Raw genomic sequence first — 27388 nt, forward strand, 5'->3', positions numbered from 1 at the left:
TATGGAAATCAGATTCTCCTGCCTTACTACAGCTTTGACCACTGGTGTAGGCAGCTTCAGTGTTTATCAGTTGCCTCTGACTATTTCCAACAAGCAGGTCCAAGGGAAAGGCTGTTCCCACTGGGCAACTCTGAGTCAGGTTGCATAAAGACAGCCTTGCCAATGGGGTCTTCCAGGGAACCAAAAAACAGATCAAATCATGGCATTTCTGGGATTGGGGTCTTGAAACTCCAACTCCATCCTCCAACCATTCCAATGACTGCCAGTCTTTTTGCACTGTGATTGCAGGCTCTTGGTTTTCAAAGCTGTCACAGAGCTGGGGAGGAGGAGGTGGGAATAGCACAAATCACCATTTTTTCCCAGTGTTCCTTTTGCTTTTGCAGAAGAGATCGTTTCTGAAGATCCTTACTCCACCATCTTCTCTGATATCCCAGCTGATTCTCTCAGCTTTTTCTCAATCATATGCCAAAAAATCTCATAATGACTTATCACCAAAAACTGTGCTTATTTATCTGTCAGTAACAACTCAATGAGAATCCTCTTTCCACTCTTTGAAAACAAGTGGAAAACCTGTGATTTGTCAAAGGATTGAGTCCTAGTCATTTAATGCCTCCCATGTTTTCCATAACAGTACTTCCTACAGTCCCTTGGGTTGGCATCCAGTGATTTATGTACCACAGAGCAATCTCCCATCGTAAGATTTAGGATGGGGAGAGGTATGCTTTGCTTTCAAAGTTCAGAAAGTCACACTTTCTCATCTGGCCTCCTTTCTGTGCAAAGAAATGCCCTTTTGGGCCTAGAGTCACAATCTCAGAGGGAGCATTATAACTTCCCTAAATTTCCCAGAGATATAAAGGACTGGTCTCTCCGTCCTCTCAGAGTTTCCTTTCCTGACCACTTCTGCATCTTTCTATAGCTCCCATACCAAGTAGGTGGTCCTGAGGTTAGAATGGGGGAGGAGGTGTGCACAGCAAAGGGATCCCTGGTAATTATTCTAAAGTGGGTTACAGAACCACAGAGAAGGATTCCCATTTCAATTCATGTCACAAAAACCCTAGGAGGTCAATGTTATTGTTGGTGGTCATAGGATTTCTATACTGGAGAAGCTTCGGGAATACATTCTGGTTGAGACAGAGGGTACAGGCCAGGGACTGAGTCTTGAAGTTGTATTTGTGTTGTTAGCACAAGGTATTGATAAAGATTGTGTTTTACTTTAGAGCAGCTTGAGGGGAGAGGGCTGAACAACTCTGTATTACTATTCCATCTTGCAGAGTCAGAGTCAATAACTTCAGTCAAATTGCAGGTGTGGCAAAGCCAGGATCCAAACTCAGTTCTGTCAAATCCCAGAACCAGCGCCTTTCGTGCCATTTTATAAAGTCACTAGTTGTGGGTTAGCCACTCCCAGCTGCCAGCCTCTTAGCCCAAGGCTATTCCTCGCAAACCATACCCAGTGTGAGTCTTGCCTTAGAGAGCTTTTTTTTTTTTTTTTTTGGCTGGGCTCTTCTCCCTCTTTTCAGAGAAGAGTGAGCAGGTGCATTCGCTGGGCAGTTATCCTCATTGTCTTCAGTCGTACTGAAGAGAAACATCCAGGGCTTCAGTCAGCCTGTTCTGCAACCTTCTCCAGCATCTGTCATGAGTGTATTCCTTCAACTGAGAGATGCAGCTAAAACTTGGTAAGCCCTCAGAAAGGCTTCCAAAGCCTCTGGGCTGTCATCCCACAAGGTCTGATCTCCTCTTAGCAACCTAAAAACAAGAATGTCATTAAAAACCATGTTCCTTGGGGCACCTGGGTGGCTCAGTGGGTTAAGCCTCTGCCTTTGGCCCAGGTCATGGTCTCAGGGTCCTGGGATCAAGCCCCACATCAGGCTTTCTGCTCAGTGGAGAGCCTGCTTCTCCCTCTCCCTCTGACTGCCTCTCTGCCTACTTGTGCTCTCTGCCTGTCAAATAAATAAATAAATAAATAATCTTTAAAAAAAAAAAAAAACCCACATTCCTTGAGTCTCAGCTCCTTAGTTGGGGCATTTTGCTGTTAGATACAATTTAAGTGCATTTTGACAGTTCAAGGTACCCAAAGAGAAGATTATTTCTGGCTCTGTGGGTTGTTGTGTTTTTTTTTTTTTTAACCTTCTTTTTCTTTCTTGATTCCAACCACTCCTCAGTTTCAATTCCTCTCTCCTACTTGATTCTCCTTTCTGTTTCTGGACATTTTATCCCTAATTATTTCAGATTCTTTTCCCTGTTCTGAAGTGTTTGTTTCTGAAAATCAAAAACACTTTCTAGAGGGACTGGGAAATTCTCCAGAAGTGGGGACAGAGAAAGGATTGTGACATTCATCTGCTATTGGAATGAAAGCCCACATTGGATGATGTTATTTTCCCACTAGTATGGCTTTCTCCTTTAAGCACTTCACAGATGGAAATTTCTTTTTCAAAACAGCAAGCCTTGCAAAAAATGTTTAAAATTAATAAACAGTTGATGATTCTAAAGTTGCATGCCACAAAAGAATATTGTGTCGGTGTTTGTATGTTCAGCACAACACACGTACACTTACACATTTACTTAAATGTTTCCCACTGGGCCTGACATATACTAGCCATTAATGGTTATTTTTCAAATGGATAGATGGATACATGACTGGCTGAATGAATGACCCTGGAAGCCAGGAGTAAAGTTCCTCAAAGCAAGGATGGGACTCACATGTCTTTGAAATTTGAACCCCCAGGATAGCACAAAGTGGGTACCAACAGTTTAGGTTCGTATAAAAGCTTTGCCAAGTTCCTGCGACTTTGACCTTGATGAGGTTCTATTGTTACACTTAGCCCAGATTGTCACAGTCTTTGCAACGGAAGAGCTGGCTCACACTGGCTCATCCTTACTTTTGTTCTCTACCCCATATCTGAGGGTCAGAGCTGCTTGCCTCAGTCCCTGAAAAAGCAAGGTCTTCTGGTTGTCGTTCCTGACTCAGCTCTTGGGAGTTAGTCCAGCTACTCCCTGTGACCTACAACCCTTCAGTTCCCCGTCACCAACGGCCTCGCTGTGCGCACTGAGCTTTCCTAGCCTTGGTCTTTCTATCCTAGTACGGATTTGGAGAGGCTCAGAATAGGCCACCCCAAAATACGCCACATTGGCATTAGGATTATTTTTAGCTGATGGCAATTGAGAAATAGCACACACAGGAGAACTTGCTGCCCTCTCCCTTCCTGCCGAAAAGCAGGGCAGGCAGTCCCCTTTGCCAAGGTCTGCTCTCTCCAGCTGGGGCTAGAAGAATAACTCTTCATCACTGAAGACCACTTGTCTCACTGGAGACGGTGAGATGAGTGCGTCTAATAGATGTTATTAAACAACCCTTCTTGATCATGCACGTCCTTGTCCCCTCCCCCAACTTTACCACCTCCAGGAGCCCAGACCTTCCCCTTCTCCTCTGTCTAGTTGCTGACCCACAGCTTATTCCTCTCCCTTAAAATGATATATACACCGAGTCAACCACTTCTCTGGGATTTTGACTTCTTTTTCACGAAGGCCCTCTATATATGGAAATGTTCATACAATTTCTACGCCCTTTCTCCTCTTAATCTGTCTTGTATCAGTTTAATTCACAGGTCCCAGTTAAAGACCTAAAAAGATAAAGGAAAAGGGTTTTTTTTTTCCCCTCCCCTATAGATTCTAGGGTGAGTTCCCCAGTAAAACTTTTGCCCTCTTGTATTTGATTCACACTGGAGCTTTCTGCCATTCATTTCATCACTGGTACTCATTTAAAAAATGCAGATTGATCAATGACTTTCTTCCTGGTAATATCCTAGGAGATTGGAGACACAAAGTTGAAGAGGAAAGAGGCCCTGCCCTTGAAGAGGGAAGGGCAGGGGTGAAAAAGGTACAGAAACAAATAGGTGGGGCAAGGGAGTAGGACAAGCGTTTCTACCTGGAGATATCAGAGAAGGCTGCATGGAGGAAGGAGCCCTTAGATCAAGCTCTGAAAGATGAGTGGATGTGTCCCAAGCTGGGAGGGTAAACAAGAGGTGGGAGCCATGTCAGGAAAGGTTTGGAGGATCCACCGCTGGAGAGCGGCCAGTGGCTCAACTGTCCCTTATGTTTTCCACGTATCAGAGAATGGAATGTGGTGAGTGAGGGTGAAGCTGGGGCTTGAGTCAGATCTCGGTTCCATCATGGGGCACATGACCTTGGATGGGTCATTTTACTTCTTGGGCCTAGAAGTAAAACAGATAATAATACCAATTTCATAGGGTTGGTGTGAGAATTAAGTGAATCGAGGGTCTTAAAACTATGCCTGGCATTATATAAGTGTTGGCTCTTAGTTATATATTTTCTCCATTTTGCCCATTTGGGGCATTTATATAAATAAAATCATACTATTTATATTTTTTTGAAATTTTTCTTAGTCAACAGTTTTTTTTTTTTAAGATTTTTTTATTTAGGTGGAGAGGGGCAGAGAGAAAGGGAGAGGGAGAGAATCTCAAGCAGACTCCTCACTGAGCACAGAGCCCAACATGGGTCTTGATCCCAGGGCCCTGAGGTCATGACCTGAACCAAAACCAAGAGTCAGATGCCTAACCAACTAAGCCACCCAGGCGCCCTGACAATGTGCTTTTGAAATTTATTCATATTGTTGGTTGCCTCTGTAGTTCATTAGTTTTCCGGCTTAGCTAACACACATCACACATATACACCTTATTTCTGTAAAGTGAGTGTCAATGTCAGAGAGCAGGGACCATATCCTCTATCTTCCTTGCTTTCAAAGTATTCTCACTGGCATTAGTGGTTTGTTCTTATAGACTGTTAGCTGAGTTTTTAGAATATCCAAATCAGAGAAGATGAGACTGAGGGGAACTTACCAAAGGTTGTTGAAATTTTGTACCAAGTACCATGACGACTCATTCTCTACCCCTACTGACACTTCAGTCAGAGAAATGGCCCCACGCTGCCCTGTGAGAGATTGAAGTTGGATAATTTCGACCACGTGTGTATAGTGTCCCCTGTGCTATGTCAATTCCCTTACGTTTATTAGTTTGCTAAGGCTGCCATAACAAAGAACCCCAACCTGGATGCCTTCAATAACTACAATTTGTTGTCTCATGTTCTGGAGGCTAGAAGCCACAGATCAAGCCTCAGGTGTCGGAAAGGTTGGTTCTTTCTGGGCTAGGTGAGGGGAATCTGTTCCATGATTCTTCTGTAGGTTTTGGGGGCTTGCTGGCCATCGTTGGCATTCCTTGACTTGTAGATCTCTACCGTCATCTTCACATGATGTTCCCCTTGTGTGCCTCTCTCTGTGCAAATCCCCCTTTTTTATAAGGACAATTTATATTGGAATTAGGGACTCACCCAGGTCAAGTATGACCTCACCTTCACCAATTACACCTGCAATGACCCTAGTTCCAGGCAAGATCACCTTCTGAGGTGCTGGGGTTAAGACCTCAACATATGAATTGTTGTGAGATTGAGGGAACAAAATTAAGCCCATAACAGGAATATACAGAAAGTAGGCCCACAGAGATCATGCTAAGTTGCTGATATGGAAAGAGGGGTGACGGTGATGGTTAGCATGGTAACCTGGTGGCTCTGAGATGGCAGGAGACGGAAGTGGTAGAGATCCCAGGAGCCCCAGGGATGCTGTGGGGACCCAGGTCTTCTGAAGTCACCTCCTAAAGCTGTTTTGACGAAAGGTAACAGGGAGCTCTGGAACTAATCCAATCGGCCACTTGCCAGCTATGTGCTCTTAGGAAAGTTATTTAAGCTCCCAGAGACCCATTGTTGTATCTGGGAAAGAACAGCATCCCTGGCATGGGGACAATGGGGGGAAAGTACAGTAAGGTCAAAACTGATACCTTCCCTTCCTCCCAGCCAGTGTGAAACCAGATTTACAGCATTTGGACCCATTGTGTGTATGTGTGTTTGATAAAATCAAATAACATAAATTTACCCTCTGAACAATTTTTTAAGCCCTGTTGACTGTATGTGCATTGTTGTGCAACAGATCTCTGGAACTTTCTCACCTTCCATGATGGAATCTCTACACCCGTCCAACAACAGCCCCCTTACCCCCCGCTCCCCCAGCCCCTGGCCACCACATTCTTTTTGTTTCTATGAGTTTGACTACTTTAGATGCCTCATAAGGACAGTCACACAGTATTTGTCTTTTTGTGACTGGCTTATTTCATTTAGCATTATGTCCTCAGGGTTTATCCACATTGTGACGTGTGACAGGACTTCTTTCTTTTATAAGGAAGAATAGTATTTATGGATGGATTATTGAATGGGTTATTGGATGGGTTATTGGGTGGATTATGAATAAATCCATTATGGAATGGATAAAGAAGGTGAGATATATATCTCTCTCACCTTCTTTAATAGATAATATACATCTCTCACTTTCTTTATTCATTCATTGGCCAAAGGACACTTAGCTTGCTACCATATCTTGACTATTGTGAATAATGTTGCACTGAACATAGCAGAACAAGTATCGATTCAAGATTGTTTTCAATGCTTTTGGATCTATACCCAGAATTGGGATGGATGGATCATATGGCATCTGTTTTTAATTTTTAATTTTTTAAAGACTCTCCATACTGTTCCATGGTGGCTGTATCATCTTACGATTCAGATCCATTTTTATTAATTTAAGTAATTAAGTACAACCTTTGACCAGAAGAGTCATTTGAGTGGGAATCGGGTTTGGGGGTGGTGGTAGAAGGGAAGGAGGGAAACGAAGGAGAGCTAGAGAAGGCGTCCATTCCAGCTGTCTGCCTCTCGGGGTTTCTTCAGTGGAGGAGGGGCACTATTGGCCTTTGGGGCTGGACAGTTCCTCCTCTTGAGCCACTGTCCCATGCATTACAGGAAGCTTACCAAGGCATTAAATACCAGTAATACCCCAGGCATTGTGCAACCCCAACTATTCACATATTTCCAAACTCCGCCCCAGGGATGGTCCCAGCCCTGGTTGAGGGAATCTCTCTTTGGGAACCCCACAGCAACCAGAACAGGAGTAAGCCCATGCTGGTGCCTGAGTAGCCCTTCATGTCAGACAGACTCAAGAATTCATCTGTTAGTTAGCATGCAGTGGGGAGGTACTCAAATCAGAATGCTGAAAGCCACGGGCGGAAGGGAGGGGGTAAGGGAAAAGTGGAGAAGGAATGTGGGTTTTTTCCCATCAGTAAAACACCCAGCTGATAGTCCCTCCTGTGAGCCCCTTTGAGTGGGTTTGGAATTGAGGACCTGTGCAGAAGTCACCCTGCCCTCTGAGTTGTCCTGAACTTACCTTTAGCTCTTTGTAATACAAAGATCTCCTCCTATGGGTGGGGTTTCCCACATTTTTTTGAACATGCACTATATGCACTAGCATGTTGACACGCTAGACTTGTACAACTGAGCCAAAGTACCTAAGTAGTAGAATACGTGTGAGTTTCCCCATATATATGCCAGCCCCCTACCCCCAGCCCCTAATATAGTGAGTGAAAGCTTCCCGTGCTCACCCCAGGGAGAGATGGTGTTTTGAGAGCTAGGTCCCTGTCTCCTTACTTGTAAGGTGTAATAAAAAGTTCTTTGCTTCCAACACTTCCTTTGGTTGTGTTCAATTTAATGCCCTGCAAGCAACAAACCCCTTGAGCTTGGTTACACGTGGCCACGGCTGGACTCTTGCAGCCTAATTTTCCCGTACTCTCCCCTGGAAGAAGCTGGTTGGCGTAATGTCAAGGGTGCAGTTGATAGAGGAGGAGACAGGTTCTGAGGTTGCAGAGTGGTGGTCTCTCCAAAGCGCTCAGTAAGACCGTCAGAAACCACCACACACCTATGAGAACGGCCAAAGTCTAGGAGACTGTGAATGCCAAGTGTTGACGAGGCTGTGGAGCGATGGGGACGGTCGCTCGTGACTGCTGGGGACGCACAATGGCACAGCCACTTTGGAAGACAGTTGGGCAGCTGCCTCCAAAACTTAACATAGTCTTATCATCGTAACCAGCAATTGTGCTTCTTGGTATTTACCTAGTGGAGTTGACAATTTATAGCCACACCCATGCCTGCACACGGATGTTTCTGGCAGCTTTATTTGTAATTGCCCAAACCAGAAGCAAACAAGACGTCCTTCCAGAGGGGAATGGATAAAGAGACTGTGGTCCATACGGACAGGGGAGTATTATTCAGTGCTAAAAAGAAATGACCTCGCGGGCCATGAAAAGATGTAGAAGAAATTTAAATGCATATTACTTAGTGAAAGAAACCAACCTGAGAAGTCTGAATTCTGTATGAATCCAACTATGTGGCATTCTGGAAAAGGCAGAATATGGAGACAGTTAAAAAAGATGAGCTGTTGCCAGGAGGTGGGTGGGAGGGACGGATGAAGAGAGAGAGAACAGAGGGTTTTTAGGGCACTGGGACTAATTTGTATGATTCTGTAATGGTGGACACACGTCATTAAACATTCGTCACAATCCTTAGAGTGTACAACACCGAGAGTGATCCCTAAGGCAAAGTATGAACTCAGCGATTACGATGTGCCGGCGTAAGTCCGTCTGTTGTAATAAACACACCTCTCTGATCCAGGCTGCTGGGAGTGGGGACGGGGCTGCCTAATGGGAGAGGCTGTGCCTGCAGATGTGCAGGCAATGTATGGGAAAACTCTTACTTCCTCTCAAGTTCACTGTGAACCTATAACTGCTCTAAAAAAGAAAGCCTATGAAAAATATATATTTTGGGGGGCACTGAGTGACTCGGTTAAGCATTTGCTTTCAGCTCGGGTCATGATCTCAGGGTCCTGGGATTGAGCACCACATTGGGCTCCCTGCTCAGCGGGGAGTCTGCTTCTCCTTCTGCCCTTCACCTGCTCCCGTGAGCTCTCTCACTCTCTCTCAAATAAATAAAATATATATATATATATATATATATATATATATATATATATATATATATATTTAACCCCCTACTCAGTAAATAAAGTTGCCGGAAGTCAATATGGGGGGCTAACAATCCCTCTATTAGCATTTTCTGAGCTTCTGACCCTCTGTGAGGTCTTTACAACACAACAGAGAGCTCTGGGAGCCCCCAGATGAAACTGCAGCACCAGTCCAAGACTGGGGTTTAGCGACCATTGGGAACCTAGGGCACTCTGGGTAGTACTATACGGGAACGCCACCCTGTTCTCCTGGGAAAGCTTACTGGTTGGTGACTCCTCCCTCTGGGAGGAGCAGCTTTTGGTGTCCCTTCTCTTCCTTCTATGCTAGTGCTGGTCTGAGGACCCAGTCAAAGTGAAATGGAAGTTGTTTGACCCAAACAAGTTATCTGCTGCTTGGCCATTGATTAGCTGAGCTCATAAGAACCTACACATGCACTGAACTTGGTTTAAAGATTCGTAGAGTTTTTCCTCCTCAAAGGCAAGAGGTTTGCCAAAAGGAAGAACTAGAAGCACGCTAGGAGTTCGGTTCCCCCCAGACGCCTCCTTTGTGTGGCTTAGTGACCGTTTGAGCTTTCAGAGAAATGGTCAAGGAAGCAGATAAGAGGCATGGGAACGGTGCCCTTCCTTCCAATGCTACCCGTTGTGTTCAAATTCATAAGAAAGTTAAAAGCCTGACTTCCTCTTTAAGAGAATCTTGAAAGGTATAGCTTTGAAAGAATTCATTGCACTCGGACTTTATAGTGGTATCTGTGTTCAAGTCAAGGGGGCTGATCTGCAGCCCCCTTCCCCCCAAATTCTTTCTTCTCTGGGGCAAGAATTAGCCCCACGCGGAATGCACTCTTCACTCTTCGAAAGGCTCCCGGAGCTTATTCATATGAATGAAGCTGCGGAGGCGGAAGCTGCCTCCCCAAAGGCTTTCACAACCTGCAGCCCCAGCCCAGCCCAGCCCAGCCCAGCCCAGCGCTGGGAGAGGAAACTGCCCCGGGGAGCACTGTTGTCAGTGGGGACTGTCTCGGCCACCTTCCTGCTGTGGCCTGCGGACTGCCCTCTCCAAGATGCAGTATCTGGACCCCGAGGAGCTCCTGAGCGAGGAAGAGGATGATATTTTTGGTGAAGGTAAATGTCTTTCTGGCAGAAGTTGTTCTGGTCGACTTTGCTTAGCTTTGAAACCTTTGCCCAGCTGGGGTATTTTGAAAACATCCTGGTGGTTGTAGGCACCAATCTAGGCACCAAGGAATATTAGGCAAAGCGGGACACAAGGGAGTTGAATGGTTCCTCCAAATATCTTCTTTTTAAGTCATGACTAGATAAATGTTTAGGGTAGGAAGTGAGTGCTCAATTATTCCCCTTGTCCTTCTGTGCTCTCTTGTCTAGTACGTCAAGGGAAGCCTGTCATGGTGCTTTGCACACAGCAGAGCTGCTAGGGTTAACAGATGGACAAATGGGCCAGGGATGGTTCTCCATGGTACCATATTGCTTTCAGTGGCACTAGCTGCCTCTCCCCCTTTTCCCTTAACGTCTGGATCTTTTTCTCTTCCTTGGAGGTATTTGGCAGCCCAACTCTCCATGCCCTCCTCCTTTTCTTCCCGCTGGGACCGTGGAGTTTTCCCTTCTTATTCTGCAGTCCTTCCACAAGCAGACCTGTGGGCTGGGGTTTGGCTGGAAGTGCTGTGATTTTCTGTGGCTAATCTAGTAACCTACAGATGTCTTGGTCAAATGCTGCCCATGAGATGGGACCACAGGCAAAAGAGCTTTTCTAGAACTTGAAATTGTCTAAATAAATGGTAAGCTGGGCTGAGGGACCTCATCACATAGGTTGATTTCCATAAGAAACCATAGCTGGTAAGTTTTTGAAAACTCTATCAAGTAGCTTTTTTTTTTTTTTTAAAGGAACACTAGCAAAATTTCATGGACCACTCAAGTAATACAAACCCAGTGAAGAAAACTGCAGACTGTAGCATAGTAAGACTCCTTTGCAACCTGCACATCTAGGTTGTACCCACTACCAACGTTTTGATGTCTTTCTAATCATAATGTGAAGTTTTATCATCACTGAGATCCGGTTTAAGAATACCTATTCGGGTTTCCTTGGTGTTTGCCAAATTCTCAATCTGTTGCTTTCCTTTGATGAGAGGTATTTAGAGCCACTCGAAGTTTGACTTGAGATATTTACTCCCTGCACGACTTTAAAAATGTTTACAGCTATGAAGATAAGCTTAGAATGGACAGTCTGGTGATTTTTCACCCAACTCCCAAAATGCCCAGATCACATTTCTTACCCCCAGAGCAATTCTGTGTCTGACGATGGTGCTAACGAGCGCCATCTATAGGCCGATGCGCCACATTACGGTTTAGTTGTGGCCCCACCCTCGAAAGAGTTAAGACCTGAGTAATGCAGGCTAGGGGAAACTGTAGTATGTCTCGCGTGAGCATCCCTGATGATTTAGGGGATTATTTCAACCTAACGGGCAAGGTAAAGAGTCAAGTAGGGAGTCAGACAAGATGCAGATTGAAATTCTCATGTGCCGCGAACTCCTTTTGTGACTTGCTCAGGTAACTTAACTAGCGACACAAACCCTCTTTTCCCAGTGCTGATGTGGGACAGTAATACCTGTTGGGTCATACAGATCTCCTTCACGACAGACTTGTAATATCTGCGTTGCAGTTCACATGTGATGTGCTTTATACTTTCTGGGCTGCATTTCTCCTGGAGCTTACTCTCCAGAGCTGAGCGAAAGAATCCTTTTAAGTCCAACAGACGCTGTGTTTTTATTGGGTTCTCTGAGTTCTGGCTCACGTTTGTCATTTTCCACGTGTGCTGTCTGGCTGGTGCTTCATTTAAACAAAGTTCTGTTGGGGGTGACAGTCGAGCGTTTCAGCAATGGAATTAACATTGCCCGGGCTTTGCCTTTAAATCATGCTGTGACTGTGAGCAGATTTGTTCGTCGTTCTGTGCCTCAGTTTACTCACTTATAAACTGGACTACCAGCCTCCCAGGTGGTGTGGAGATTAAATGTTGTTCCAGGGAAGGGCTTAGAATAATACCTACAACATAGTTAAGTGCTCGGTAAGTACCTGTTCCTACAGTGGAATAGAAGGTCATGCCCAGGAGTTTTCCACATGCTGGGTTAACCTCACGTATTCAAAATAGGGCTTATTTACGGAACTTCAGCTTTGTAAACCGCTGTTCAGAGGTAGGAGATGGTGAAAATGCATCAGACAAGTTGTTGGCAGCGTGTTTGGAGTGCTGACCCTGTTGTCATGTGGTGTAGGGCCCTGGGCAAGTCATGTCATCTCTTTGAGCATCTCCTTTCATCTAGAACAAGAGAGTGATTACACATTCTGTAAGATTTCATTTAAAAAATTCCAGCATTCTATTACTTCATCTTTTCTGCATGGTGGCTTAGATTTACCTACAGGAATCCATGTTTGCTCTATGTTTCATCCATGCTTTTTGCTCCGTTAACGTGCCTCGGAGAGCAGAAAGCTTTCGGTACAATGAGTTTTCTCTGACATAATGGAAGGAAAATGCCCAGGCGCTTGTTACTAAGGCAACCATATTTCCTCGCAATGGACACATTTTTAAAGAACCCTTTCCCCCTAAAGGAACACGAATTTAGAATTTAGGTCCACTTGCTTAACAAGTATATATAAGTTCACTTAGGTTTATGGACCACATAGAGATCTGGGGAGGAAGAAAAAAATGAGTCATGCTCACAATATTTTTTTAACTGCCTTTCTGAGATCCTGTTTGCTTCAGGTATTGTTTTCTGTGGTTAAAGAAAATGTTAAGGTCACAGAATTAAGAGGCACTGATGCGTCCCTCCGTTCTTGTTCTAGGGGAGAGTTGCAAATGGTTAGTGAGAGAGAGAAGCAGCTCTCCACCTACCCTCCAGAAGTCCTGATATTTATTCTCTCCTCTCCCCCTTCTCCCCCCGCCCCATCGCACACACACACAGAGCACCCTGGGTTTGCTTTCCAAATAACCCCACCATCATCAGGCCGTCCAGAACATGGTTGCTCTCAGGTAGACTTTATTCTTTCTTGGGAAATTGATTGATCGGATTACCAAGGTACAGAAAAATCAGTCATTGGAATGAGATGCTCTTTTCCCATCGTTATTTCAAACGTATCAAATTAAAGGGCTTTTATCTGTTCTATCACTGTGCCTTCTTGACAGCTAGCATGGCATACGTGAGTAGAGGTAGTTGGGTGGACGGTAAGAGTAATGATAGCTCTAACTATTCTGGTGGTGATCAGACTCTTAACAGAAAACAGTGTCGTGCACACCGAAGGCCCTCAGCCAGCTTTCAGGAACAGAACAGAGCGCATGTGTGGGAGGAAACAGTTCCCCTGGTGGCAGTCAGTCGCTGGTTCATCAGACGAAAATGACTCCTTGGCACCGGTTAAAACTGCTTCTTTCCTCAAAGCCACAAGTCACTGCCCCATTTTCAGCCCCACTCAGTGCTCTCTCATTAAGTCAATGGTTAGAATAATAACGCACCAAGAGTTCACAGTTAGGAGTGCAGAGTATTTCTCGGGTTCCTCTAGTCCCTGGAGACTCACGTGCCTTGTAAGGCCTTGCTTCTAGAAAGGCCACAGGACACGGCAAAGCTTTCGTAGGACCTTCGAATGTTCCCCGGGGCTGGTACAATGTAGCACAGCAAGAGGATACTTGCGTCGTGGGCCACCGTTGTCTGTGAACGCTGTTTCAACCTCCCCAAAGGAGGAGAACCTCCAGGCTGCAGATGAACAGGCAAAAGGGAGAGCATTCAACCAGCAGCTGCGCGTCGCTCTTGGACAGACCAGCAGACACTTAGGAAAAAATACCACTCGCTTTGAACCAAACCTTTCTCATTTCCCCAGGCCAAGTAAATTAGCATGTTTTCCCGTTCAAGAGAAATTTCTGTTTAGAGAGAGCAAGAAAACTGCAAAAGATTTACCAAAGGAAAAAAAAAAACAGAGAACTGTAAGTAGAAGAGATGCTCACTTTCTGTCTCTACTGCTTATGAAGCCAAGAAAGAGATTTTTTTTTAATTTTTTAAGAGATTTTATTTATTTATTTGACAGACAGAGATCACAAGTAGGCAGAGAGGCAGGCAGAGAGAGAGGGAGGGAAGCAGGCTCCCTGATGAGCAGAGAGCCCGATTTGGGGCTCGATCCCAGGACCCTGGGATCATGACCCAAGCTGAAGCCAGAGGCGTTAACCCACTGAGCCACTTGGGCTCCCCTAGGAAGAGATTTTTTTAATAGGGAAACAATTATGCAGTCTAATCTGGTGTATTTTGTTGTTTCCTGAACTACTTGTTCCCTTCCCAAAGTTAAAAGAAGAAGAGATTAAATTAAGAATATGTACAAAGCCAGTAAATCCTAAAAGTTCAGAGGTTAAGTCATACCCTCTATGGAAAAAATATGAAGAGATGGAACGTAGGGGCACCTGGGTGGCTCAGTCCATTAAGCATCTGCCTTAAGTGTCTTATCCTTAAACATCTGCTCTTTGGGACCCTGGGATCAAGCCCCATGTTAGGCTCCCTGCTCAGTGGGGAGCCTGCTTCTCCCTCTCCCTCCCCCCGCTTATGCTCTCTCTCTCTCTCTCTCATACCCATTCTCTGTCTCTCAAATAAATAAATAAAATCTTAGAGAGGGCATAAAATTATACACCTCTTGGCTAGGAAGAGTTGGAGTTTTTGTTTGACTATAGTACACTTTATACATTATAAGTATAATAATTGGTATTTAGCCATGTTGGACCTTTCTCCAAGATTCCATATCTGGGGTTCTCAAGTGCACCCAAGTAATGGGATTGGAAAATGGGCAGAAAGAGCTGCCCTAGTTTCCTGAGTTAAGAACAGTTGGTCCCTCTGCTCTCGTGATTTGTCAAGATTGCTTGGCTCAGCTTCAGCCCTCGGAGTCTTGGAGAAATGCTCTGCTTGGAACTTGTTTTCCCTCCTTTGTCTCAGGTTATGGAGCAGACACAGACCTCCCTGCAGTAATTCATGCCTCTGTGACCTATGTCTTGGATGACTGCAAAACATTCCCTTCCCATAGATGTCTAGGAAGCTTTCTTTGCTGGTGCCAAAGAGATGGTGTCATATCAGGGGCACAAACTAAAATAGCACATTGCACTAAAGCTATGTGGGCTGTTTTAACCACGAGTTCCCCCCTTAACCCCCCGCCCCCGCCCCCAGTTTATGGCCTCCAGTGACCTCAGGGTGACCTATTTAGATCAGGCCAAAGCCAAGGGGCCCAATAGCAGAAATAAAGCATTTTAAATGCTTATCTCATATCTTTATGAGCAGCCAGCCAACTCCTTTTAGGAATGGTATAAGACATACTCAAGCATGTCTTTTATAGAACATGAGAATGAGAATTATAAGCACACCCATTTATGTGTAGTCCAAAAAAAAAATGTTTTTAAGCAAAAGAAATGTGTGGTTGTTATGACCAAAACAGAGAAACTGGTAGTCTTCCCCTCCCCCTTGATGGAAGTCACTTCGCTTACTCAAGTCAGCGTATGTGTTAGAGCTGTGGTTTCCCCAGCGGATGGCCCCTCACGTGTTCTAGTGTGCTCAGCAAGTGTCAGCTTCTTCAACTCCTCATTTATTTTTGGATGGCTAAATTGTGCCTATTGATTGTTTGCCAAACAGCTGTGACGTTCAACAGCGATGTTTGTGATTCAGTGGGTTTCAGAAGAGATTTTAAAGAAGAAAAATGTATTAGCTGAGCCAAGTGGAAATGACTATTTCCACTACCAGAAGAAGGACGGAGAAGAGTTAGGGAGGAATAAAAAAAAAAAAAAAAAGTAGTGACTGGTCCTGGCAAGTAAAATGGAGAGGAGAAAGTGAAACCCAAAATGCAGGTGCTGGTGGGATTTTTTTTTTAAAGATTTTATTTATTTGAAAGAGATAGAGAGTATGGCATGTGAATGAGGGGAGAGGGGCACAGGGAGAAGCAGACTCCTTGCTGAGCAGGGAACCTGATGTGGGGCTTGATCCCAGGACCCTGGGATCAAACCTGAGCTGAAGGCAGATGCTTAACCGACTGAGCCACCCAGGTGCTGGTGGGATATTGTACGTACTCTGTATGTTCCAGGGTATCCTGGCACCTGGCTTCTGGGGAACCTGAGGTGTGAATGAGCCTGGATGACCAGGAAAGGGAGGATTCCCTAGCATGCGTCAGCCTTGGAGCGAGGGAGGGATCGTATGAGAATGTGAAGTGTTCAGTCCTTGCTGGTAGACATACCAGGTCATTTAACATATCTCATAGGGCATCTAGAATTTCCCTTCCGGGGAAAAAACAATCTATTTGATCATTTTTAGATATTTTTAAGAGAAAGATTTTGACCTATGCTGGGATAGCAAAAGGCGGGTATAATGGCCGGTTTTACTCCGGAAGACAAAAATAATTTATATTACCATCACTCTCATGTGAACTTTCCACATGTTACACTTTTCCATGCTTTACCTCCCTGAGCAAATGCTTCAGACAGAAGACCCAGAAAGATCAATGATGGATACAGAGTAAGAATTTGAGAGAGGAAGAAGACACTGTATCGCCTTTATAAAGATTGTCAGTAATAGATAACCTAGCAAACAGAAAAAGATCTGGTATTTCATCTTCTGCTGAATAATGAGGTGTAGCCCTAGGAAATAAACATTTCTAAATAAAAGAGCAGGTTGCCGCCTTCTGCAGTGATGAGATTATGGCGCTGTCTTTTCAGTGTAATGTTTTCCTTCCTAGTCTTTGGAACATCGGGGGTTAAAAGTCTCAGTATACTATGCCACTCAGACAGCAACAGCAGAAAACCAGCTGGAGGCTTCTCCCTCTCTGCTTCATTCTAAACCATCCATTCAATGTAAGATGTAATGAGCTAAAAACAGGAAGCGAATACCTTGACTTCCAGATCACAAGTGGAGTCAGCTGGTTGAGCAGTTGAATAGAATTTTTTTTTTCTCTATAAATTGGCATTCAGGAAACTTAGAGGGAGTAAACATGAAAATATTTTCTACGGTGGGATTTTTCTTCCTATTTATATCAGCACAACTAACTGATTAGAATGGTATGTGAAAAAAAGTATGTCAGAGAATCAGATATGCAGATGTAATTTGTGGAAGACACTTTTAACCACTTTCAGATAAATTATGTGATGAAATATTAGGAAAAACAAACTCTTCTTCAATTTCTGGTTTATACACTGAGGGGTACCAAGGATGTCTTCGGGGTGGGGCAGACTTCAGCCCCTGGTTCATCTCCATTAGTATCCCTAAAAACTGAAACATAAGTTAGAATTTTAACTTTTAATAGAAAACATGATAAAAAAAAAAAAAGCTTTTTCAGAAAACACAGCTATTTTAAATGATCTGCATTCTGTATACAAAGTTGTATGCAAACAGCTCCTAGCAAAGGGCCAAACCCCTTCTCCAGCCATGTTGCTATACCAAGTACTTTGCTTAAAAAATTCTAGAGCTACCATTGTTTCTAAATCTTTGATTGTTACCGTTTAGACTTCCAAACTGAGGGAAGGTAGTATAGTAGAATGAGCATAGTATTTGGACTCTAAAGATCGATTTCAATTTATTCATGGTTTGACTTTAGGAAAGTTACCTAACCCCTCAGAAGCTTCATTTCCTTCTTTCATGTGGGGATGATGACAATTATGGTGATAATGATGTTGGGGTGGTGGTGGTAATGGTGATAGCGATGATGATGGCATCATGTGGTGGTGATGGTGGTGATGGTGGTGGTGAAGGTCATAGTGGTCATGGTGGTGGTGATGGTGATGATGGTGGTGGTCACAATGGTCATGTTGATTGTCATGGTCTTAGTGATGATGAGAGTGGTCATGGCAGTGGTGGTCGTGGTGGTGGTGATGATCTTGGTGGTCATGGTGGTGGTCTTGGTGATGATGATGGTGGTCATGGTGGTCGCCTCCTGAGAAAATTTCTGTGAAGTTAAAAGGAGATAATGTTGAGGTAATGGAAAACTATTAAGGGCCTACTATGTAAATGTCAGTTATTATCAAACTGATTTTTTCAGCTGCCCCAGCCTCCCCCGTCTATGCAATTACACTTTCCTCCTCTTGACCTGTGACCAACAAAGACACAAGCTGATGAGAGCAGAGTTATCTAGACTGCTCATTCCACATGCTTTCCTGGGAATATAAAGGTGTTTCTGGCTCACAAATTAAAAAGCCTGGCTTCTTTCTGATGTCCACCACATGACCAAGGCAGGGCTCAGAATAACCCCATCATTTGGCACAAAATAAGTATGTGATTTCCTACCCGTTTTTTATGGTTCGCCAATCTGGTCTCCCTCTGAAAATTAATTTGAGTATTGAAGAGTCATAACGCTAAGGCAGTTTTCTTGTGGAGAGAGTCCCCTCACCTTGGTCAGGAATTCTGGAGGTCAGGAATCACATCTCTAACAGCATCTGTAACGACCTACAGTCCCTATTTCCTGGGTTAATACTTACTTACAGTAAACATACCACAGTTACTGCCTCCCCCATCTCAGTGATCTGAGAAAGACTAGGCTTTCTATAGCTGTTAAAACATTTCTAATTTAAAGATAACCCCCATTGAAATTTGAATTATACACATGTCACAATATTTTAGGACACCAGTTAGGATTGTAAACGAAGCTTCGACAACAAACGTCCTCTCTCCTGGTGTTCTGTTTGGTTTTTACTTCCACTGCTTCTTAAAACATTTTCAGTGATAGAAACCTCCTGGAGGAAATTGTGACTATCTATTTGTGTATACATTTTTGTAAATATATTAATATGCACACACGTACAGGAAGACAAGTAGTAGCTCAGTTGCTTAATAGTAATCCTGCGTGGGGCAGAGAACAAGTGGATGGGATTGACCTGCTGGGAACGAATCAACACATTTTGGTAAGGCTCCATTCCATGGGAATTGTGACCGCTGCATGTAACTGGTCAGTTGGTTAGAAGCTGTACTAGCTGTGGCAGGGGTGAGTGGCAATGGAGTAACCCAAATCCTCCCCTCTCCTGGAGACACAATTGATGGTGGTGGGTTAGGAGCATCACCATTTGTATGAGAAGAGACAACACAACATCTGGTTATTTACAATGTGGGCTTCAGGGCAGAGGAAGTAAAAAGCCCTGTGTGTCCTAACAGTGATGGTACTCCAGCTTTTACAATCTCCCAGGCACTGCTGAGAAGGGCAGGCTGTGAGTCAGTGGCTCTCTGCCCTCTCTTGACCTAGCCAGGAGTTGTCAGCAAACCACGGCCCGTGGGCCAATCCCAGCCCGCAGCCTGTTTTTGTTCATAGCCTGCAAGATGGGAGTGGTTTTTTACAGGTGAACATTTGCAATTGATTTGGTGATGGGGAACAGTAAACCTTGAAAAAGAAGAAGAATTCCATCCTTCTCCCAAGCCGACCAGGATTACTGAAAAAGAGAAAGTGCTTGATTATATTTTAAATTTTGTCAGTAAAAATAGGTGAAAGTTTATTTTCTCTCTTGTTATATGGAGGTATCAATGTAATTTCTTTGTTTTTGCTTCTTGGGCCACAAAGCCTAAAATATTTGCTGTCCGGCTCTTTCTAGAGAAAGTCTGCTGACCTAGGGACTACATTATCAAATTCCAAATCATTTTGCCTCTTGAGGTCATTGAGAGTTTCTTAACCATATCTCCCTCCAGCTCTTCCCCTTTTCACATCTGCTGGGAGAGTCTTGTTAAGTCCCCATTTAAGAGAACATTTATCACCCTTTTATTGTTTTAAATTACTCATCTTAAGAGAATACATGTCACCCACTTAGGGTTTTCTTTGCGATTACAGATACTTTTCGAACTACCAAGCCTGATAAAACAGCCTCTTGAAGGCACCCAAAATGGATAAGTTTTATTACCCTTCAGTCTTTTCATCCTTTCATGTTCATAAAGTGAATAAATTTTTTTCTATGCAGCAAAAAAAGAGAGAGAGAGAATACACGTCACCATATGACACTGCTGTGTAATACCAACTGGAAGGATGAGGAAAATCTGTGGTCCAAGACAAAACCAAAGACAGAGCAGAGAGCACTGGACTGGGGAGGCCGGACAAGGAAGGCCACATCATTTAAGGGGGAGACAGAGTGGGACTAGGGACCCCCAGCCCACCAGTGAATGAGTTGAAAGAAGGCACACAGGGTGTTTCCAGAGTCCTTTTTCCACTCACATCTCTGCATCAGCTCCAGGAATTTTCCTCTCCATTTGACTCTTTGGGATGACAGGTGTCTAAGGTCTGAAGTCCTTGGAAACTCATGGTAAAGAACCACTGATGTGTGAGCATGACTCCAGTCTTCTTCTCAGCTCTTCCACACACATCACCCCAAGTCTCCCGATTCACCATGGGGTGACTATGGCAGGCCCCGGGGGGAATCACCCAGAGAAACCACACATGGAAACACATCACCCTTGTATGGAGAAGATTACGTGGGATTAGCAGAGCTCTGATCACCCCAAGACAGAGCTGTCTCTTGCCCACTGCCCTTTTCCTGCAGTGCAGACCAGTGCGTGTCCACTTAGCCTGCGTGTCAATTTGAGGACAAGGAAGCCTTTTCAAAGCAGGCACGAAGGAATGAGTAAAAAGCACCGCGCCACACACACTTAGACACAGTTAGCGGGGGCTGCTTGGCTCCTGGTTGCTAAGTGTTAGAAACAGCAGGAATGTTTAGCTCTAATAGCATCTCTGAGTGGTTTTAACTTGCTGGAGGGGGAAATATCGTGTTGTCAAAAGGAGTCAGGGAGCCATTGTCCCCTGTTGGTGAGAATATAAAATGGCGCAGCCACTCTGGAAAACAGTGTGACGGCTCCTCAGGAATGAAAAATAGAACTGTCATATGATCCAGAAATTCCACTTCTGGGTATATATTCAGAAGAATCGAAAGCAGGGTCTTGAAGAGATACATGTATAGTCGAGTCTACAGCAGCATCATTCACAACAGTCGGAAGGGGCAAAGCAACCCAGTTGCCCACCGATGGTCAAATGGGCAAGCGAAGTGTGGTCCCTGCATACAATGGAATGTTCTTCAGTAGGGAAGAAAGAAGGAAATTCTGATACTTGCCATGACACGGAGGGACGGGAGGTCGAAATTCTGATACTTGCCATGACACGGAGGGACGGGAGGTCATTAAACTCAGTGAAAGTAGTCAGTTACAAAAAGGAAACAAAAACATCCCCCAATACTGTATGATTCCACTTATACAAAGTAGCTGAAGTAGTCAAATGTCTGGAAATAGAAAATAGAAAGAAGGCTTGGGAAGAGGGGGAATTAGGAGTTGTTGTTTAAGGGCTCAGAGTCTTAGTTTTGCAAGATGACGAGAGCAACATGGATTTAACCCTCTGAACCGTACACAAGATTTATTAAAGTGGTCATTCTTATGCATATATATGTGTGTGTGTATACACACACACACACACACAGACACACACACACATATATTTCCACATTTATAAAAAAGAGTTAGGAATAACTACACTCGGACAAACAGAAAAGAGGAAGTACCAGGCAGTTCCTGAAAGTCTTCACAATAATTACTTTTTCTCGAACCATATACATGTCACAGGAGGGAACTGAATTTCCATGAGAGATAGAAATGGCTGATTGTGACCGTGGCTGGACTTAGCCAACACAATCTTAGAAAGACTGTTCTTCATAACAGAACGCATAAGAGTTACAGATGGAACCCTGCCAACCACTTTCTGCCTGGCTGGGAATCAGTTTTTAGAATCGTTGCATAAATGTTTTGAGATGAGCACTTACTGGGGCTACTCTAGAAAGAAGTAGAATCATCAGAAAAGAGCCACTTCAGGAGCTTATGAACTATTTAAGGATATGAGATTTACTTTATCTTTCATTTAAAGAATACTTATTGGGGCACCTGGGTGGCTCCATCGGTTAAGCCTCTGCCTTCAGCTCAGGTCATGATCTCAGGATCCTGGGATCGAGCCCCGAACTGCGTTCCCTGCTCAGTGGAGAATCTGCTTCTTCTGCCTCTGCCAGCTTGTGCTCTCCCTCTCTCTCTCACTCTCAAATAGATAAAATCTTAAGAAAGAAAGAAAGAAAGAAAGAGAGAGAGAGAGAAAGAAAGAAAAGAAAGAAAGATAAGAAATAAAAGAAAGGAAAGAAAAGAATACTTATTGAATGTCTACCATGTGTTTGGTTCGATTCTGTTCAGTTCCTGGGACCTGAGGTGACTGCCACACGGCCCTACCCCTGTGAAGTTCTATTGCCTTGGAGGGGGACAGATAGTAGACAAGAAAGAACAGGCTGTGTCTGATGGAAGGACGGGTTTTGGAGAAAAGTGCAAGGTGAGAAGGATAGAACATGGTGGCTGGAGAAGATTTTACTGATACATAGCCAGATTCTTGCTGGTGCTGTAGGTCTGACCTGGACTTCTGGGGGAGAAGGTTCCAGGAAGAGCCAGAGGCTGGTGTGTGCAAGCAGAGAGGGGTGCATGATGAGAACCAAGAGGTTTCGGAGGGGTGGGGTCCAGTCTTTGTAAAGCCCTACAGGCCATGGTAAGGATTTGAGTTTTTGCTCCATGGGTGATGGGAAGACCCTGGTGGGTGTTGAGCACAGTGACATAATCTGCTTTGCCTTTCAAAAGGATCATTCTAAATGTTGTCTTGAAAGTAAAGTTGTTGGGGGGGCATGTAGGGCAAAGGCAGGGAGGTCATTTGGGAGACTTGCTATTCCAGGAGAAAGTGGATAAGACCCTTCCCAGGCCTGACACTGTTAATTCTGGAAGTAAGGGGTGGGGTGGGGGGAGTTGCCAAGGATAACTCTTCGGTCCAAGCATCTAGAAGGCTGACATGGCTCTTTACTGAGAAGAGGAGGGCTGCTGGAGGTGGGGGTTGGTGGTGGGGAGGCGTGTGGCCATGACAGGGAATCAGGAGTCCGGTTCAGACCGCTACGTTTGCAGGATAGGTGCACACAGTGGCTGACTTCACAGAGTCCCGCTCCGAGCAGCCACAACAGTGGGCATGCAGGAACTATCTGTGGCACATACATCAGTGGAAATTACGCACGGACGCAGCTCTAGCTTGTGGGGATTGGACTGTATGACTTAGACGGGCTGTTCCATAAAACCGGGCACTCGAGACTGCAGGGCAGACTAAAGGGAGATGAAAGGAAAGATCGGTGGGGGAGGTCCCTGGAGGAGCAGGGCAGGCGTCTCGCAAGGTGACAGCTCGATGTCGTTGGAAGCAGCATTATGACACGTCTGAGAGTCGTGGAAGAGCGTGACTCCCATCAACACGGGGCCTCCTGAGTTGTGTGCTCTGCTCACCCGGTGAAAATGCTCGCGTTTCTTGACCTTCTGCTTCAAGGCTCTATAGCCATAGACTCCGCTGCAAGACCTCCAGAGGCTGTCGGTCTCTCTTCCTAAACAGAAGGCAGGCAAGGGTCAATCTCATTGCTGAACTCCCTCCCTTCTTTCCCTTCCGCAAGGAGATTTATCACCTTTCCCAGTCCCACATCCATTTAACATCAAGAGCTAGCAATTCGCGCATTTGCTTTGATTTTAACTCAAATCCCCCAAGCGACGCCTTCAGTCAGTTCTCTTTATTCTAATCCTAGGAAAACTGTTCTTCCTCCGTAAGAGCACCTTGGGTATCCTCGAAAACCATTAAAAGAACAGATGAACATGTGAGGAAGTCTTCAAACCCTAAAATAGCCGGTCAAATATTTGTATCCCAGCAAGCACTTGAGTTGAATAATACATCTTTGCCGACAAGAGGGCAAGTGTATTCTGAGCAGTGAAGAGGGCCCAATGTCTGTGAATTAGGACATGAAATGCAGGGGCACTCGGTCATGGCTGTTGACCTTGAATTCCTCTTTGAACGTGGCTCCCAGGGCGGAGAAGCACTCTTCCTAGAGGCCTGGGTGCACTCGCTCTTCCAAAACCTGCCGCCGCCCACGAGACTGGTTCCTCATTCTGACTTGGCCATCGTCTTGGGTGCAAAGGACAAATGAGAGCACATGTTCACATTTCTCTTCCTCGAGGAGCCCCCTGAGGCTCATTGAGGAAGGGTCAGTGAAGGAAGAGGCTGAACAAAGCCTTCCATCCCACTCCCTGCACCCCCCAACACACATGCACCAGAGCCGGCAGACAGCTGTTCCAGACCCTTCTTGCTGCTGCTAATGAAAACAACCGGGATTCAATGAAAGATATTTAATGGGGGATTGCTTGGAGAAGCCCCTTTCTCTGGAGATTTGCTTAAACCAAAACCCTTGGCTTGGCTGGTGAAATCTTCAACTCCAGCAGCCTTAACGTGAATGACCTATTTCGAATGTGACAGCCAATTACGCTTTGGTGGCGTGACTAATTCATTAGGCTCGAGAGCGCTGTCAGCTGGGGATAGTAGAGCAGCCTTGCTGCCTGGCTAATTAGGGAGGGTGACAGTGCCCTGTCCTATCGTCACAGCTCCCACCCAAAGCTGCCAGAGCTGTGGATCGACTGTGAGCAGACAAGGGCCGTGGGGGGATGGGAACGGGGCCTGGCTCCCGCTGCCAGAGAAGGCTTTGCAGGTTGAGCAGGCTGTGTCCCTGGAGTCAGATTTCCACTCTCACCTCTGCAAAGTGAAACAGGGGCAGGGAGATAAGGATGTCGTCTATACAGTATCCCGATTTTGCCTAAAATGTATGTGGGGGTGGAGGATGGGAAGTGGTGATTTATGAAGAAAGAGGCTTAGACCCTGAAGCTAGCAAGGGCAGCTAATGCTCTCCAGGCCTGGGGCAGGGGCACAGGCCATCCCTTCCTGCAGGTGCTTCCCTCCGCCCCTGGAGCAGGAGCAGGAGCTCCGGGAAGGGTGTTCTCCCGAGTGCGAAGCTGTCCGGGTGCTGGGCAGCTCGCCCTAGCGTCTAGCTCTCGCTTGAATCCTAGTGACAGCTCACTTCACCTCATAGAGACCTGTTTCAGACTGATTCGGACCCCAACACAATGTCCCCAAAGATGGCGAGGCTTCACAGCAGTGACAAAGTTCTCAGCAATGGGGCTGCTGGGCCCGGGAAGCCTCCTGAAGTTCATGGTCTCACTCTCCTGAATTACGGAAGGACTGATGTTTGAGAAGACAGTTTGCATACCTGCGGGCAGGAAGGAGGGAGAGGGATGGAGCAAGATTGTGTACAAGGATGGCCCTGGCCTAAAATTGAAGGAGGAACAGGGGTGCCTGCGTGGCTCAGTCAGTTAGGCTTCAGTGTCTTGGTTTCAGCTCAGGTCACATTCTCAGGGTCATGAGTGGAGCCCCACACCGGGCTCTGTGCTGGGATGGGGGGTGCTTTCCTGGAGATTCTCTCTCTTCCCCCCTGCCCCTCTCCTGCTTGCTTACCCTCTAAAATAAATCTTTAAAAAAGAGAGAGAGAAACAAAAACAACAAAGAGTTAACTAAGGAAGAATTTTAAAACAGGAATGACTGAATACAAGCAGATTTTACCTTTTTTTCGATAAGCAATAGGCAACTATTAACATGTATCTAACAAGGCACTATCAGGAAATTGACGGCTCCCTCCAGTTAGAATAATCCAAGGGAGTTTTTCTGTACAAAGAGATGGCTCATGAAGGTGTGGATAGACTGTGGGGGAACCAGGGGGCCCAGTGGGGCCAGTGCCACTGTGGGGCCCAAAGGAGGGAAGACAAAGCAGTGGCTAGAACCTGCGGGATGGAGGCGAGAGGGCTCCCACGGGGACTAGTCATCTTTTAAGAGGGGACACAGCCAGCCCAGTGGAACCTCACAGGGAAGAGCCAAAGAATGGATATCCTCACCTCACTCCCTTCCCTTTTACCTGTCTCCTGTTGGACTCCCATTGGCCAAACCCAACTGGGCATCCTAGGGCAGGGCAGCTCCCGGGACAGAGGGCAGAGACTGGAAGCTGGGGAAAGGACAGGAAGGGGCGATGCAGGATACTCTGCTAGCCAGGGACGGGATCCGGCCTGGGGACGCGGTATAAATAAATCACCCGGGAGAGCCTTACAGATAAATCTCTTCTTTTATGTCTCCCCTATTGATGAGGGAAAGGGCATGGATTTGCTATAAAGCAAAAGTCAGTTTAGAACCTTAAAAAAAAGCTTACCTATCAGGACCCAAGCGTTGTGTTTACACATATATACTAATCACTTCTACAGTCATTTTTAAATTATTTTATACCTATTTTAGTGTCTCTGCACCTATGTTTAATGAATTACATTTATACCACTTACCTTTAGCCTTAAAGGGTTTGTAGCTATAGGAATTTGCAAAGTTAACATTCTGCCAAGATGTTTGTCAGGGTAGATCAGAACTTCTCCATATGGGGTCTGAGGACTCCTAAGGTTTCCCAATACTCTTTTATAAGGTTCCGAAGATCCTTAAGAATTTTTTTTAAGTTTAAAGGGGTTTAGTCTAGATTACATGTGATATATATCTATATCTATCTATACACACACACACACACACACACACACACACACACACACACTTATGTCTATATACGTATGATACATGCATATATATCACATATACATGTTACATGAAATATAAACTGGCTAGTCTAGATTATGTTATTGTGTAATAGGTCTTGAGACCAAAAAACTGGGAATCGCTGATGCAAATGCTATTACTGCAGAAAATGACCTCTCCCTGTCATAATAATGTACCAGCAACCCAAATGTCAACTTTCTGGATGGAAGGGGACTCTTTGCTACATTTAAGGCATATTTTGTTCCCCGCCAGCTTTGAACCTTTTGTTGACTCTCTTCTACCCACGTAGCCTTCCAGGTCACTTGGTATAGAAACTAGAAGTGAGGGGTGGAGGTCGGGTTTCAGCCTGGGATCATTTGCCCAAGTGGATAGGCCTGATTTCAGCATCCCTTAGACATACGTGCCTGGGATACACTGAACTGCTAAGTGTGTTGGCCGAACACGTTCCCCATTGTGCAAGCAGACAGTGTAATGGTGGTGAGGAAGCCACAGCCTGAGATGTCTGCTCCCTTGGGAACCTTATCATCAGTGCCAGGCACGGGCAAAGGATAATGGGGTCTTGCTCTCCGCAGTTCAGCAAACAGTAAGCAGAACCCAGCTGTCGCCTGTCAAGCTGCAGCATACTTCTTTCTGTAGGTACAGCTCTGATATCAGTCAATGCAGGCATGTTACGCTCTTTCTGGAGAAAAAGATGACAGACACCAGCAGGGCCCGTGATGCACTCTTATTCCTCGTTTACTGACTATCCTCTACACTCATTAATATAAAGCTTCCACTACTGTCCATAGCCCTAAGCACAGTTTCTGATACCCAGGAACATAAACACTATGAAGATAATTAAAATATCTGGGACAGAAGGAAATTATGGGACTGGGTCGGTTCTTGGGGGGGACACAGCATTCACAGGAGAACGCAGGGAAAGCATGGCAGGTGAAGGAAGGCTTCATGAAGGAACTGGTCTTGGACCAGGGCTTCAGAGGCTGGGCAGGATTTCTGGAGACAAGCATCAGAGAAAAA

General features: G+C 45.2%; 1 protein-coding gene across 3 annotated transcripts in view; it reads left to right on the top strand.

Annotated features, from left to right (window-relative positions):
* Nucleotides 1-27388, top strand: part of RIPOR2 (RHO family interacting cell polarization regulator 2) — a 214435-nt gene that overhangs the window by 97202 nt on the left and 89845 nt on the right. The window contains exon 1 of one of the 3 annotated variants that reach the window (XM_047735148.1): nt 9875-10018. The exons of the other annotated variants lie outside the window; for them this stretch is intronic. Coding sequence (XP_047591104.1) covers nt 9958-10018 — 61 coding nt within the window. The 5' untranslated portion in view covers nt 9875-9957. Of the gene's footprint in view, nt 1-9874; nt 10019-27388 lie in introns of those variants that run through there. 3 annotated transcript variants of the gene reach the window in all.

Source organism: Lutra lutra, chromosome 6 (genome assembly GCF_902655055.1).
Source record: "Lutra lutra chromosome 6, mLutLut1.2, whole genome shotgun sequence".
Classification (NCBI taxonomy): Eukaryota; Metazoa; Chordata; class Mammalia; order Carnivora; family Mustelidae; genus Lutra; species Lutra lutra.